This window comes from Gastrolobium bilobum, unplaced genomic scaffold, assembly GCF_033153095.1.
Source record: "Gastrolobium bilobum isolate Gb01-03AN ecotype WA unplaced genomic scaffold, APGP_CSIRO_Gbil_v1 utg7782, whole genome shotgun sequence".
Classification (NCBI taxonomy): Eukaryota; Viridiplantae; Streptophyta; class Magnoliopsida; order Fabales; family Fabaceae; genus Gastrolobium; species Gastrolobium bilobum.
The window spans coordinates 23,390-38,482 of NW_026899380.1; the positions used below are offsets into that span (position 1 = coordinate 23,390).

At 32.2% G+C, this 15,093-nt stretch overlaps 1 protein-coding gene across 1 annotated transcript; it reads left to right on the forward strand.

Annotated features, from left to right (window-relative positions):
* Positions 1-3,500: 3,500 nt before the first annotated feature.
* On the forward strand, positions 3,501-11,808 carry LOC133290046 (uncharacterized). Its single transcript, XM_061488100.1, is given in 13 exon segments — positions 3,501-3,569; positions 3,934-4,014; positions 4,271-4,351; positions 4,604-4,684; positions 4,945-5,019; positions 7,178-9,025; positions 9,134-9,251; positions 9,341-9,426; positions 9,867-10,111; positions 10,589-10,675; positions 10,799-10,898; positions 11,377-11,614; positions 11,669-11,808. Coding segments are annotated over 13 exon segments (3,249 nt in total).
* The last annotated feature ends 3,285 nt before the right edge of the window (positions 11,809-15,093 follow it).

A 15,093-nucleotide genomic window follows, 5' to 3' on the forward strand; every position in this document is an offset into this window, starting at 1 on the left:
AAAAAAAAAAAACAGTGGATTCTCATGCTAGATATCAAAATCATAGGATCTAGGGAAATTAGCAAGCAAGAAGCATCTAAAAAATATCTTGTAAGATGGGGAACAGATCTTTTATAGAATAGCATCATATTACAACGGATGATCATATTTTTTTTTTGTTGAGGTCTATCAGTCTGTGCATTACATATAATAAAAAATTTGTAAAAAAATATGAGGAAAGTTATACTTACAATCTTTTTTTTACAACTTCTTACAATCATATCTTAACACCGTTGATTTTCGCCAATCAACGGTTATCATTTATTGTGAATTAATAATTAATTAATGAATTTAATTTGAGAAAATCATAACCGTTGATTGACGAAAATCAACGGTATTAAGATATGGTTGTAAGAAGTTGTAACAAAAAAATTGTAAGTATAACCTTTCTCAATATATATATATATATATATATATATATATATATATATATATATATTACTTTTTTGGAGTTTTTTATTATAATAATTTATTTTATTAATTCTTTTCAATGTTTGTTTGTAATACATTTGACGGCAATTAGTTGTAATAGAAGTGGGTTGTGATCTTAAACAAATATTACATACAATTTCAACGGTTTGAATCCAGAGCTTGGAAAAGGCTTTACCTAACCACCATCTTCAACTTGAGATATTAGTATTACAAATATACTTCTGGTGATATATATCTGTTAAAAGGTTAAAAAAAAAAAAAAACCTTAAAAAAATGTCTTACGAAATGAATAAAAAAATGTAAACTTATTCATAATAAAAACGGATAGCTATAATAAAAAATAAAATAAAATAATTTAATTTCCTCTTCCTCCGTTTGTATTCTGATAAACATCATGTATCATTGTTTTTAAATAATTTTTGAAACATTTGACGCACACAAATAATATCATCTATTTATGATGAAAATGTAAAATGTATCTATATATGGACAAAGTAAATATTCGGTCAAAGTAAAAATATTCAGTCAAAGACCAATTGAAAAGGTAACAGTGAATTTTTCAATTGAAGTAAGAAATAAAAGCCCAAATTTCTTGAATGATATTATTCCAGATTTTCTTTGCATTTTAAACCTTTGTTTAAAAAAAAAAGATAAAATAAAGATAAGAAAAGAACCAGGAAAAGAGACAAATACAAAGAGAAAAACAAATAAATAAAAAAGACGCAACGTGCTGGACAAATTTTGTTTCTAAATACAGATATTGAAATTAGTAAAACTTTTGATAATTAAAAAAGGGCAAGTTATATTTACAAACTTTTTTGTTTACAAACTCTTACAAACTACACTATATTTTCCCGGAAGAATATAAACTTTTACAAACTACACTATGTTCTCCCGGGAGAATATAGTGTAGTTTGTAAAAAAATTCAAAAAAGTTTGTAAACAGATCATGTCCCATTAAAAAAACGGTTATGAAATTCCTCAAATCTAAGAGAATGACTATACTGAAATAAAAAGAGAACCTTGTCAAATCTTTTTTTTTTTCTATTTTGGAATAAAAACGGCATGATCTCACTTGAACAGCAATTACAAGAATTTGATTTTAATATAATCACATTCAGAATAATTTACAATCTTATATTATCCTCAAATCATACGATACTAACTATTTAAACATGAGATATAGAAGTTCCAAAAAAAAAAAAAAACAAAGGAGATATAGAGAAAATGACTATAATGAAATAAAAAGAGAAATAAAACCTTGTCAAATTGTTTTTTTTTTTTTCTTTTTGGATGAAAAGCGGCACGATCTGGCGTGAACAATAATTACAAGAATTTAATTTTAATATAATCACATTCAAAATAATTTACAATCTTACATTATCACCAAATCATACGATACTAACTATTTAAACATGACATATAGAGAAAAAATATATACTAGAATAAAAAAGGAAATTAATTAATATTAAGTATGTATAAGATAATATACTTATTCATAATAAAAACGGATGGCTAAAAATAATCTTAAAAAAAGTGGCTCACTAAATGTATATTAAAAAAAAAACTTATTCATAATAAAAATGAATAGTAAAAATAAAAATTTAAATAATAATTATTTTATTTCATCTTACTTCCTCGATCGGTTTGTATTCTGATAAACATAATGTATTATTGTTTTCAAATAATTTTTGAAACAATTGATGCACACAAATAATGTCATCTATTTACGATGAAATTGTGAAATGTATGTATGCACAAAGTAAATATCCTGTCAAAGTTTCTACCAAAAAATAAATAAATTCGGTCAAAATAAACAAACTAAAAATATTCAGTCAAAGACCAATCGAAAGGAAACCATGAATTTTTCAATTGATGTAAGAAATAAAAGCCCAATTTTCATGCATGAGATTATTCCAGATTTTCTTTGCATTATATATATATTTTTGAAAAGATGATAGAATAAAGATATCAAAAGAAACAGAAAAAGGGTGAAATACAGAATGAAAAACAAATAAATAAAAAGGACGCAACACGCGGGACAAATTTTGTTTGTAAATACACATATTTCAAAATAGTGAAACTTGTGATTATGAAAGAAAAAAAATAACGATTCTGAAATAAAAAGAGAAAGAAATCCTTGTCAAATATACACGAACGAAAAAGGAAATTAATTAATATTAAGGATGTATAAATAATATACTTCAATAGCATATTTTGTTTATAAAAAAATCAAAGATTATTTAAATATTAGCTTATTATGTAGGTTTATTAATAGTAATAAATTTTTAAAGGTATAAGAATAATAATTTTTAAACATCCACCGTTGTATAATTGTATTTACAATTAAGTATACGCCTGAAGAAAAAGTACCTATACGATTATCAGAGTAAACCTCTTCAATCCAACAATCAATAAAATTCATCAGATACCATTATCAATTTTCCGATACGATCATTTATTATCTGATATTATTGTATCTATTTTTTTTTTCCTCTTCAACAATCAGCTGGCTCAAATAATAATCAAATCTTGTAGGATATCAGGGAAACTAACTCTACTCAAAAGAATTAATTAGGATTGAGATTAACTCAAAAAATATAAATATAAAAATATTTGACGTGCACCCTCCCGCTCTTTTCAAACATCTAAACCTGATTGAAGGCGCTCTTAGGAGAGCGAATAATAGCCTGAGGACAGGACCACGGTTTGAAGCTCTAACCGATAGTATAAAACAACAACGAGCGAGACTGAAATGAGTGTTTTCTTTTCTTGCGGACAAAGCATTAAAGGAAACAGCTAAACAAGAACCGGGCTTGTTTGGTTAACGTAGTTTCTTGTTGTTCTTTGATAGGTTTCAGCGTTCTTGATCGTTTTTCTTGGCTTCTTGTCATACGGTTCGGTGATATACGGCGTTCTTGATCGTTTTCTTGGCTTCTTGTTATACGGGTATATACGGCGTTCGTTCTGAACTGTGGTTGAAGATGTTACGATGTACTAAGGCTGTCGTGTCTCAGAATCAGACTCCAATGACGGTTGAAGATGCTAAGCGTTACGGGAACAGGAAAAGAAAGCTTCTTGTCAATGAGAGAGTCGAGGTAAGGCTATATAGTTTTTTTTTTTAAATAAAGATATAGTATTCTTTTGTTCATGAATTTCTTGGGTCGTGATTTTCGTTGTATGTTTTGTACTTTTCTGCTTTCCTTGTAATGCTATATAGTTTTTTTTTTTTAAATAAAGATATGGTATTCTTTTGTTCATGAATTTCTGGGGTCGTGATTTCGTTGTATGTTTTGTACTTTTCTAGTTTCCTTGTAATGCTATATAGTTTTTTTTAAATAAAGATATGGTATTCTTTTGTTCATGAATTTTTGGGGTCGTGATTTTCGTTGTAAGTTATATACGGCGTTCGTTCTGAACTGTGGTTGAATGTTACACTGTACTGAGGTTGTCGTGTCTCAGAATCAGTCTCCAATGGCGGTTGAAGATGTTAAGTGTTCCGGAAAGAGGAAAAGAAAGCTTCTTGTCAATGAGAGAGTCGAGGTAATGCTATATAGTTTTTTTTTAAATGAATATATGATCTTTTTTGTTTATGAATTTCTTGGGTTTTGATTTTCGTTGTATGTTTTTTACTTTTCTGTTTTCCTAGTAATGCTATATAGTTTTTTTTTTTAAATAAAGATATGGTATTCTTTTGTTCATGAATTTTTGGGGTCGTGATTTTCGTTGTATGTTATATACGGCGTTCGTTCTGAACTGTGGTTGAATGTTACACTGTACTGAGGTTGTCGTGTCTCAGAATCAGTCTCCAATGGCGGTTGAAGATGTTAAGTGTTCCGGAAAGAGGAAAAGAAAGCTTCTTGTCAATGAGAGAGTCGAGGTAATGCTATATAGTTTTTTTTAAATGAATATATGATCTTTTTTGTTTATGAATTTCTTGGGTCGTGATTTTCGTTGTATGTTTTTTACTTTTCTGTTTTCCTAGTAATACTATATACTTTTTTTTAAATAAAGATATGGTATTCTTTTGTTCATGAATTTTTGGGGTCGTGATTTTTGTTGTATGTTATATACGGCGTTCGTTCTGAACTGTGGTTGATTGTAACACTGTACTGAGGTTGTCGTGTCTCAGAATCAGTCTCCAATGGCGGTTGAAGATGTTAAGTGTTCCGGAAAGAGGAAAAAAAAGCTTCTTGTCAATGAGAGAGTCGAGGTAATGCTATATAGTTTTTTTAAAATGAATATATGATCTTTTTTGTTTATGAATTTCTTGGGTCGTGATTTTCGTTGTATGTTTTTTACTTTTATGTTTTCCTAGTAATGCTATATAGTTTTTTTTTTAAATAAAGATATGGTATTCTTTTGTTCATGAATTTTTGGGGTCGTGATTTTCGTTGTATGTTATATACGGCGTTCGTTCTGAACTGTGGTTGAATGTTACACTGTACTGAGGTTGTCGTGTCTCATAATCAGTCTCCAATGGCGGTTGAAGATGTTAAGTGTTCCGGAAAAGGGAAAAGAAAGCTTCTTGTCAATGAGAGAGTCGAGGTAATGCTATATAGTTTTTTTTAAATGAATATATGATCTTTTTTGTTTATGAATTTCTTGGGTCGTGATTTTCGTTGTATGTTTTTTACTTTTCTGTTTTCCTAGTAATGCTATATAGTTTTTTTTTTTTAAATAAAGATGTGGTATTTTTTGTTCATGAATTTTTGGGGTCATGATTTTCGTTGTATGTTATATACGGCGTTCATTCTGAACTGTGGTTGAATGTTACACTGTACTGATGTTGTCGTGTCTCAGAATCAGTCTCCAATGGCGGTTGAAGATGTTAAGTGTTCCGGAAAGAGGAAAAAAAAGCTTCTTGTCAATGAGAGAGTCGAGGTAATGCTATATAGTTTTTTTTGAAATGAATATATGATCTTTTTTGTTTATGAATTTCTTGGGTCGTGATTTTCGTTGTATGTTTTTTACTTTTCTGTTTTCCTAGTAATGCTATATAGTTTTTTTTTTAAATAAAGATGTGGTATTCTTTTGTTCATGAATTTTTGGGGTCATGATTTTCGTTGTATGTTATATACGGCGTTCATTCTGAACTGTGGTTGAATGTTACACTGTACTGATGTTGTCGTGTCTCAGAATCAGTCTCCAATGGCGGTTGAAGATGTTAAGTGTTCCGGAAAGAGGAAAAAAAAGCTTCTTGTCAATGAGAGAGTCGAGGTAATGCTATATAGTTTTTTTTTAAATGAATATATGATCTTTTTTGTTTATGAATTCCTTGGGTCGTGATTTTTGTTGTATTTTTTTACTTTTCTGTTTTCCTAGTAATGCTATATAGTTTTTTTTTTAAATAAAGATATGGTATTCTTTTGTTCATGAATTTTTGGGGTCGTGATTTTCGTTGTATGTTATATACTGCGTTCGTTCTGAACTGTGGTTGAATGTTACACTGTACTGAGGTTGTCGTGTCTCAGAATCAGTCTCCAATGGCGGTTGAAGATGTTATGTGTTCCGGAAAGAGGAAAAGAAAGCTTCTTGTCAATGAGAGAGTCGAGGTAATGCTATATAGTTTTTTTTAAATGAATATATGATCTTTTTTGTTTATGAATTTCTTGGGTCGTGATTTTCGTTGTATGTTTTTTACTTTTCTGTTTTCCTAGTAATGCTATATAGTTTTTTTTTTAAATATAGATATGGTATTCTTTTGTTCATGAATTTTTGGGGTCGTGATTTTCGTTGTATGTTATATACGGCGTTCATTCTGAACTGTGGTTGAATGTTACACTGTACTTAAGTTGTCGTGTCTCAGAATCAGTCTCCAATGGCGGTTGAAGATGTTAAGTGTTCCGGAAAGAGGGAAAAAAAGCTTCTTGTCAATGAGAGAGTCGAGGTAATGCTATATAGTTTTTTTTAAAATGAATATATGATCTTTTTTGTTTATGAATTTCTTGGGTCGTTATTTTCGTTGTATGTTTTTTACTTTTCTGATTTCCTAGTAATGCTATATAGTTTTTTTTTTAAATAAAGATATGGTATTCTTTTGTTCATGAATTTTTGGGTTCGTGATTTTCGTTGTATGTTCTGTACTTGTCTGTTATCTTTTTAATGCTATATAGTTTTTTTCTTTTTTCTTTTTTCTTTTTAAATAAAGATATGATCTTTTTTATTTATGAATTTCTTGGGTCAATTTTTTCTTTTGTTTTGTACTTTTCTGTGTTCTTTTAGGTAATTTTTTGGGTTGTTTGTTTTCTTGGATTACACAATTGGTCTATTGTTGTTACGCCAATAATTTATAAATCTTTTAAAGTTTTTATGGGCTCTCTGTTATTGTGTTTGTATCTTTGTTTACAACTCCTCGATGTCCTGTTATGTTTACAACTCTTCGATGTCTTGTTGTCAATTTATGGTTACAATATGTTTCCACGATGAAAACCCTTCTGATTGTTGGCTTCATGATTGAATTCCCATTCACAGTTTGCTTTGATTGTCTCGAGCCTTGTTCATGCAAGTGTTGAATTTTGGCACTGTTTATGACAAAACATTACGTGGATTCAATGTTATTTTCATGTCTCAGTATTTCCCTTATTATCATTTGCATTTCTTTTTCTACTACTTTATGTATAACATGAACTCGATGATCTTTTCATCTGAAATTTCCAGTTAAAGAAATTGAAACATTAATTTTTTTTATTTACTTTATTTTCAGATTAGGAGTATAGAAGATGGTTTTTTGGGCTCATGGCACCAAGGCATAGTTATCGACTGGGCGAAGCAGAAGCGTCGTGTCAAATATGACAACATTTTTGAAGAAGGTGGATCAAATCATCTTGTGGATGTGGTAGAGGTTTCACCCGTTTTGGATGGTGGTAGTTCTTCTTCTTTTTCTTCTGCAGATGGTTGCAATGAACGTGGGCTCATTAGACCCCTGCCTCCTCTGATTGAATTCGGGGTATGGGACCTTCCATTTGGTCTATGTGTTGATGCATTATACGAGGAAGCTCAGTGGGAAGGTGTTATATTTGATCACTGCAATGGAATGGAGGAAAGGAGCATATTCTTCCCAGATTTGGGTGATGAACTGAAGATTGGAATTCATCAATTGAGGATCACTCAAGTTTGGAATGAAGCTACTGGGAATTGGGAGCCACGAGGGAAGTGGATGCTTCTTGAAGTGATTGAGGAGTGTGAGCAGTTTTCCTATATTGGAGTTTCATTTAAGCAAATTTGGTTTGATTTAAGGAATCATAAGGAATTTGATAAAATAAGGGACTGGACTTGTAATGTGAAAGACTTGTGGAGAGACCTTGTAAGGGAGATAGTTGGTGATTACTTTGCTTTCTTGAAAGAAACACCAGAGCTGGAGTCAGTTGAACATACTGATATTGTTCATTGTGATGCTAGTCCTAGTAATGTACTTGGTTCTAAAATTGGAATATCTGATTGCCCTGTGGAAAGTGGTGACTCTACGAACTTGATAGATACCGATCAAAACGGTGGTAGCATCATTTTCCTTCAAGAGAAATATGATACAAATCCTTTGGTGGATGGTGCATCAGAAAAAGAAATTGTGTTGGTAGAAGAACCTGAGTCTCAAAATGAAAGAAGTGAAAAACGTAGACGCTCTACGTCCATATATTGGCAACCTCTGGTGCTATCTGAAGTTGAATTTTGTCCTAATGTTATTAATCAATATGGAGCTGGATGTGAGAGCAAGATGACCAGGGAAGGTTTGAAGACAAAAGTAAGAAAACATCTAGCGTATCTTGGATGGAAAATTGAGTGGACTATACACAAAAATTGTCCTAGGCAAAGACGATACAGGTACAAGTCACCAAATACACAGGATAAGAAGGTTTACTATTCAATTCCTCAAGTTTGTAGTCATTTGAAAAAGGAGTCCAACATGAATTCTGTGTTGTCCCAAAAACACCAGAGCAGGATGCTGTCCCAAAATGTTCATCATCCGATTGGGGCATCCTATCCTGTCGAAAATGTAGCTGAATCACATACTCCAGGTGGTTTACCAATTGGGAATACAAATCATAAACGCAACACGAAATCAAAGGCCTGCCCACCAAAGCACAAGAGGAATGGATTACCTACAAGGGTGCAGAATGTAAATTCCCCTTGTTTGTCTCATCAAAATGTTTTGTCTTGGTTAATAGAAAGCAACATGGTATTGCCAACATCTAAGGTCTACTATCGGGGAAAAGGAGGCAAGAACACTCACGACATTGAAGGGAGGGTAACTCTTGATGGAATCAAGTGTGGCTGTTGTCAGAATGTATATACACCTGGTGCCTTTGCATTTCATGCTAGTGGCTGTTATGACTGCAGGCCTTGTGCTAATATCTTTTTGAGGGATGGTAGGTCACTCTTGGATTGCATGATACAACTAATGCATAAAAATTGGGCAGAGGAAGCTTTGGAAAAACAATGCAATGATCTGTGTCAAGGTGAAAGTGACAATTGTTCTGTTTGTCATGATGGTGGTGAACTTATTTTATGTGACAAATGCCCGCCTTCATTTTATATGGAGTGTCTTGGTTTAGAGGTATATTAATTGTTTTCCTTCTCAATCATGTCATATTAAATGTTATCTTGTGGTTACTTCAATTCTGTACTTTCATACCAATAACTGGTCTTGGTTCTGTTTGTGTAGGATATCCCTGATGGTGACTGGTTTTGTCTATCATGTCGTTGCCGGATTTGCAACGAAATCAAAATCCAAGGGACTGAAGATGGAGATTTTCTTACTTGCATTCAATGTGAACATAAGTGTAAGATGATAATTCCTTTTGTGTGCATTAATGCATATGTTGATGAATATTGTAATGCTTATAGTGTCATATTTGTCAACCCTATGCAGATCACATTGGATGCCTGAGAAAAAGACCAGGAGATAAATCAAGAATATATTTGAAAAATTGGTTATGTGGAGAAGAGTGTGAACAGGTACATTATATCCACCTCCCTTCTTTCTTCTATCTATGTTTGCGAAAAATTTAATCATAATTTTCCTAAAGAATTGAGATTTCTGCCTTTTCTTGGATTTATTAAGATTTTAGATTCCTAGAAAGCATTACTTTACCATTTTTTATCACAACAATATTAAATTGTTGACCATTATTTCCTCTTATGTACCTGAGGTTTAATAGAATTAATGCTTTCTAGTCTAGGAATGAGCTCTTTATTCAGATTAGGCTTGCTTTCAATTATGTTTTCATTTAATAGATAATTAGCTAGTCAACAATGCGTGAATTTTGTGATAGGTAAAGGTTAAAGTTTAATGCCAATGAAACATTTAAGGCTGTGTGTGATCAGTATACACTGCTAGAAATATTTTTAGGACATTGGTTACACTCAATATTTATTTGTGTATATTTTTTTTGCAGATATATGCAGGCATTCATCAACTATTAGGAAAACCAATTTTAGTGGGTGCCGACAACCTAACTTGGACATTAGTGAAGTGTGTCAACTCTGAGAGTTGTGATGTTGGTGGTACTAAAATTGACTTGTTGGCAGAGAGTTACAGCAAACTCAATGGTGCACTTTCAGTGATGCATGAATGTTTTGAGCCCTTAAAGAACCCTTACTCTAACAGAGATCTCATGGATGACGTTATATTCGGTAGAAGGTCAAAAATTCTTATCCTTCAATTCATGTTCATAATATATGTTTAAAATTCTTAGCATATTGTGTTTGTGTCACACTCATTATTCATGCTTAAAACCTCTTGTCTTCATAATTTAAATGATGCTTGGAGTATTGTTTGAAGAGTAAAGCAAGGGATTTTGGTAGTTTGTTTGAAAGATGGTTCTGGTGGGAAAATTCTTTGTCTTCCTGTGCTCATTTGTTTTCAATGTCAAAGGATTTATTTTCTTGGGATTGAGGGTAATCTTGGTAGGTGATTCATAGATATGGGGATTTGTTACATTTAAAACGAAAAGATCGTGTGCAATCTTCACTCATTTAACATTCATACCAATTACTAACGAATTTGTTTACAAGTATAAATTATCATATGTGATCGTAATACCTTTCTCTAAGTTGTGTTGCATTATTGGTATAATCTCTGAGCCAACGCCTGATATTTGTACTTTGGAACTTGTAGGTCGGAGCTTAATAGATCAAATTTCCAGGGTTTCTATGTTGTAATTATGGAGAGAAATGAAGAATTGGTTAGTGTGGCAACTGTTAGGTGAGTATAGGATATGCTACTAATTAGTATCTAGCAGATCATGTAATTGCATTTCCTGTTTTAGTTGCAGTTTTTTATACCTAGACATTTCATGATATACTGACTTGCCATTTCATTTTCTAGGATATTTGGACGAAAGGTAGCAGAAGTACCTCTCGTAGCTACCAGATTTATGTATCGTGGACTTGGAATGTGTCGTATTTTAATGGATGAGCTTGAAAAGGTAATATATAAAGCACACAAATTTATGTATGAACACATTGATTTCTTGAAAATTAAAAAAGAAATATATATATATTTCCTACTTCATTGATTCTGTCATATATAATGCAATTTTCTTTTTGGGCAATCACTTAACTGCTCAGCACCCTACTTCATAAAGCATGGTAGGACTAAAGTAGTGGAAGATTTTTCCTTTTTGAGTCATAAGAACACTCCAATCTCTATTAAAAGTTTAGGTTTCATCACTATGCATATAATCGTTTTAACTTCATCCATATTGTATATTATCATTATAGAATTGTGAGATTGCCATACCATATAGTCACTGGAGTTGAAAATGTCTGTATTCAGTTCTGATGTAGAATTTGTCTGCTATGTATTGAAACTGATTACAATCTCAAACTTTACTTTAGTAAAAAATCCACAGTTTCAGTAATTTCTTTAGTATGGTTTTCTGACTTGAATTTTTATTTCATCAGAAACTCATGCGACTAGGAGTGGAGAGGATAGTTTTGCCTGCTGTTCCTAATATGCTTGAAACATGGACCAAATCTTTTAATTTCGTGAAGATGACAAGTTTTGAAAGATCACAGTTTTTGGATTACGCTTTCCTAGATTTTCCAGGAACTGTTATGTGTCAGAAGCTGTTGACAACTCTTCCATCCCAGATTTGACTTTAACAAGAGCTTTGTAAGTTTGTTTTTGCAAAGGATATAAGTAAACAGTTTCCTCATTAGTTGGATTACAACTTTAATGTTTCATATTGCAGAGAGCCATCAAGATCTACGCGGTTATTTCTCTGTCAGTGTAGAATTGGTTTTGATAAGTCCAGTCCCCAATATAAAGTTGACCAAGAAGAAGAGATTCACAAGAGTGGAATGATGGAAATGCAAGTGGAGGAGTACGTCTAAGTTCTAACTATAGAATAAAATACATCTGATATTGTATGGGAGATAGACTGTAATGACAATCTGAATAATTCTTTTAGATGTTAACGTAAAATTTGTTTTCATGGTAATTGATGTTCTTGTTGGAACTTTAATGAAAGAAAAATAATAACAAAAAGGCTGCACTTGTATTATATAAAATTTGACAAAACCTCTCTTCACTCTTTTTCTCAACAGTGCTGCGACACCTTTGTTTTTTTAACAACAATTCTATTTCTTTTTATTCACTCATATCAAACACATAGTACATTCAACTATTTATATAGCTTGGCCAAAAAGTTGCACCGTTTTTCATCCACCGCTTTCTAATAACTTAACACCTCTTACTAACAAAATTAACACTAGGACAACTTCTAACTTGACACCTATTAAAACAAGGATAGCTATGACACCTTTTACTTAATACAATCACACCTAACCATATCGCTTGTGCATTAGTTACACATCACAATTTTGTTTTTTTCAAGTATTGTAGATCCTTCTAGCAGAGGCGGTAGAGTTTGTACTTTCTAACACTTTCCCTCAAACTCAACTTTGCATTCCAATCATTTCTTTGAATTTGTTGAACATATCCGCCTGCAATGGCTTCGTAAAAATATCAGCTAGTCGTTCTTCAGTTCTGCAATAAATTAATTCCACAACTTTATTTTTGACTTGCTCCCCAATAAATTCTTATTTTGTGTCAGTGTGTTTGCTTCGGCTATGGGAGACTGGATTCTTTGCAAGTGATATTTTCAAAATTTTATTTGCAATATAAAAATATATGGAATAACTATTCCTCTTAGTATCCTTAACTAAAAAATATTTCTCAGATAGGAAATTTCGGATGTTCCTGACGCCTACTGAATCATCAACATTACTATAACTGTACTTGTTACTTTCATTCCAATTATAAAAGGTTTTATCCGTATCCGTAAAAATCGGGTGTTCACTTAGATTGGCATTTTCAATAGGACCAAAACGATCCGCCGATTCACTTAACCCGCACCCGTATTCTAATTCTCTATTAAACAACATAGAATTGAACCACCATTTTTCCATAGAGCTTTTTTCCCATATTTACACCAAAATACAATAGATGAATAATCATTCGATGAAAAATCATAATCATATAAGTATTCTATTTTAAATATTATATATCATTTATTTACTATAAAAAAAACCTCATTTATTTTTAGACCCAATTAGTCATTATGAATTTCCTTTTTCCTATTATATATATTTTATTCTACCCCTAATCCATTTTTTTTTTTTTTTTTTAATAGATAGAAATATATTTTTGTGGCTATAGAAAACGACATTGTATGTCAACAACAAAATAGAAAAAATAAGGTATGAATAGAACAAGAGAACGAAGGGGGATAAAATAGAAAAGAGTTATCAAAATCTATATACAAGTCATCCACGCCTTCTTTTCTTATTTCTTTAATTGAATTTCATTTGTTGATTAGGACAAAATTCCATAAAAACACCCGCTATAACACCTCACATTTTTAAGTTTAAATATTAATATGTTAAATGAGAATTAGAGGGAAAGAATAGTAAAAATCCTGAAAAGAAGGTCGAAATACGTAAAACGGTAAATTGACAAATGGTTGTTAACCTTGTTACCAATTAATTTTACTTAGTATAAACTAAAGTGTGTAGAGGAAATATAAACTAAATGGTATATTTTTAGTCTCACAAGTAGGTGAATCATTTCCAAATCAATTTCTAAGTCCTTTTGGTGTTTCGTCGTTAATGTCATTGCCTTGTCTTAATGAGATAACAAATCAATAAAGGAAAATCCCTTTTGAATTCCCTAGGCGGTGATGTGATGAGAATTTAGCTGGCCTTAGATTTCATTAATTGACAAGGGAATTAGTAGAAGCAAGTGAAGCAAGTGCTTGGCGGTGGAGAGCAAAGTGCCCAGCGGTGGAACAAAAGGAAATGAGAAAAGAATTTAATAAGCAAAGTTAAGGTCCTTAGTGTCCCAAAACATCCAAGTCGGTTTCATTGTCTCTCCAAGCACGTGACCAAAAGAAGAATAAAAAGAGTGAGCTCCTTGTCATGCTTAATCAAAGTCGGCAAAGGAACCAATAAGGAAAAGGATTCTGAATTCTTAAGTCATCCAGGTCGGTTCTCCCTTGTCCAATACAAACAAGTCGGTCCTCTTTTTTTTTCTTATCCCAACATGACCGCCTATAGCTTTTCTTTCTTTCCATACGGCCAAGGAAAATTCTGGCTGCTTAAGATATCAAGTCGGTTTTCACTTTGTTCAAAGCATCAAGCAGCTGAATTGTTTCTTCTCCATCAACCAGCAGCTGCAACCGAGGAAAGGAGAGAAAGAGGTAAGTCCTAAGTAGGTTCTAAACATCATAGACGGTTCCTTTTCATTAGCCAAGCCCATGACCACCTCTTGTTGTGTTTCTTTCTTGCATACAGCAAGGAGAATTTGGATGGGAATAAGGCAATAAAGAATGGAACTAATGGACAAGCAAGTCAATGAAGCAACTTGAGCGAGCCTTGTGATTGTAGTCGGTTATCTCTTTGTTTTTCTTTTTGACATCAAGCAGCTGAAATTTCCCTTCAAAACCGTAGCAGCCCAAGGGAGTTAAGAGGAGCTTGTGAGTAACTTCTTGTCCCTAAAATGCTTAGTTACTTTGAGGAAAAGAATCCTTGTGTTCTTGTGGTCATAACCTTGTATTTTCCTCTTCTTGATAACTGGTAAAAGATGAGTTTCCAATCATATATCATCCGCACCAAGGGGCTGACTTTGGATGGAGTTTCATTTAAATATGTTATGGCTTGATGGTTGATGAATTCCTTGGATTGAAGTGCAAAAATATGGTTATATTTGAAAAAAAATCATGAACTTTGAAATAGGCCAATTCGGCCAAGAGGAGAAAATTGTGTAAACAGTATGTTAATAAAATTCTAGGTGGAAGTGGATGTTGGTTTCTATAAGTTTAGATGATGTTATGAAGTGTATATTAAGTTATATAAGTGGTCAAGTCATGAGTGAGTTGGTAGAAAATTAAATGAAAAATAATTTAAGTGTATGCGGTGTGCTTTTGAACCTAGAAGAAATAATTGGGAAAATGAGTTTTTGACGTTTTCGTATTCTGACAGAAATGCCATATATTGATGATTCGTACATGGTTGTTGTAGGTTGCCGTACGTTGATTTGAACCCCGAATCGTGAGCTCGGTAGATTGTCCTTGGCCCTGGATCAAGTGGGATTGAGGTGAGTAGTTGGAACCATGCTTG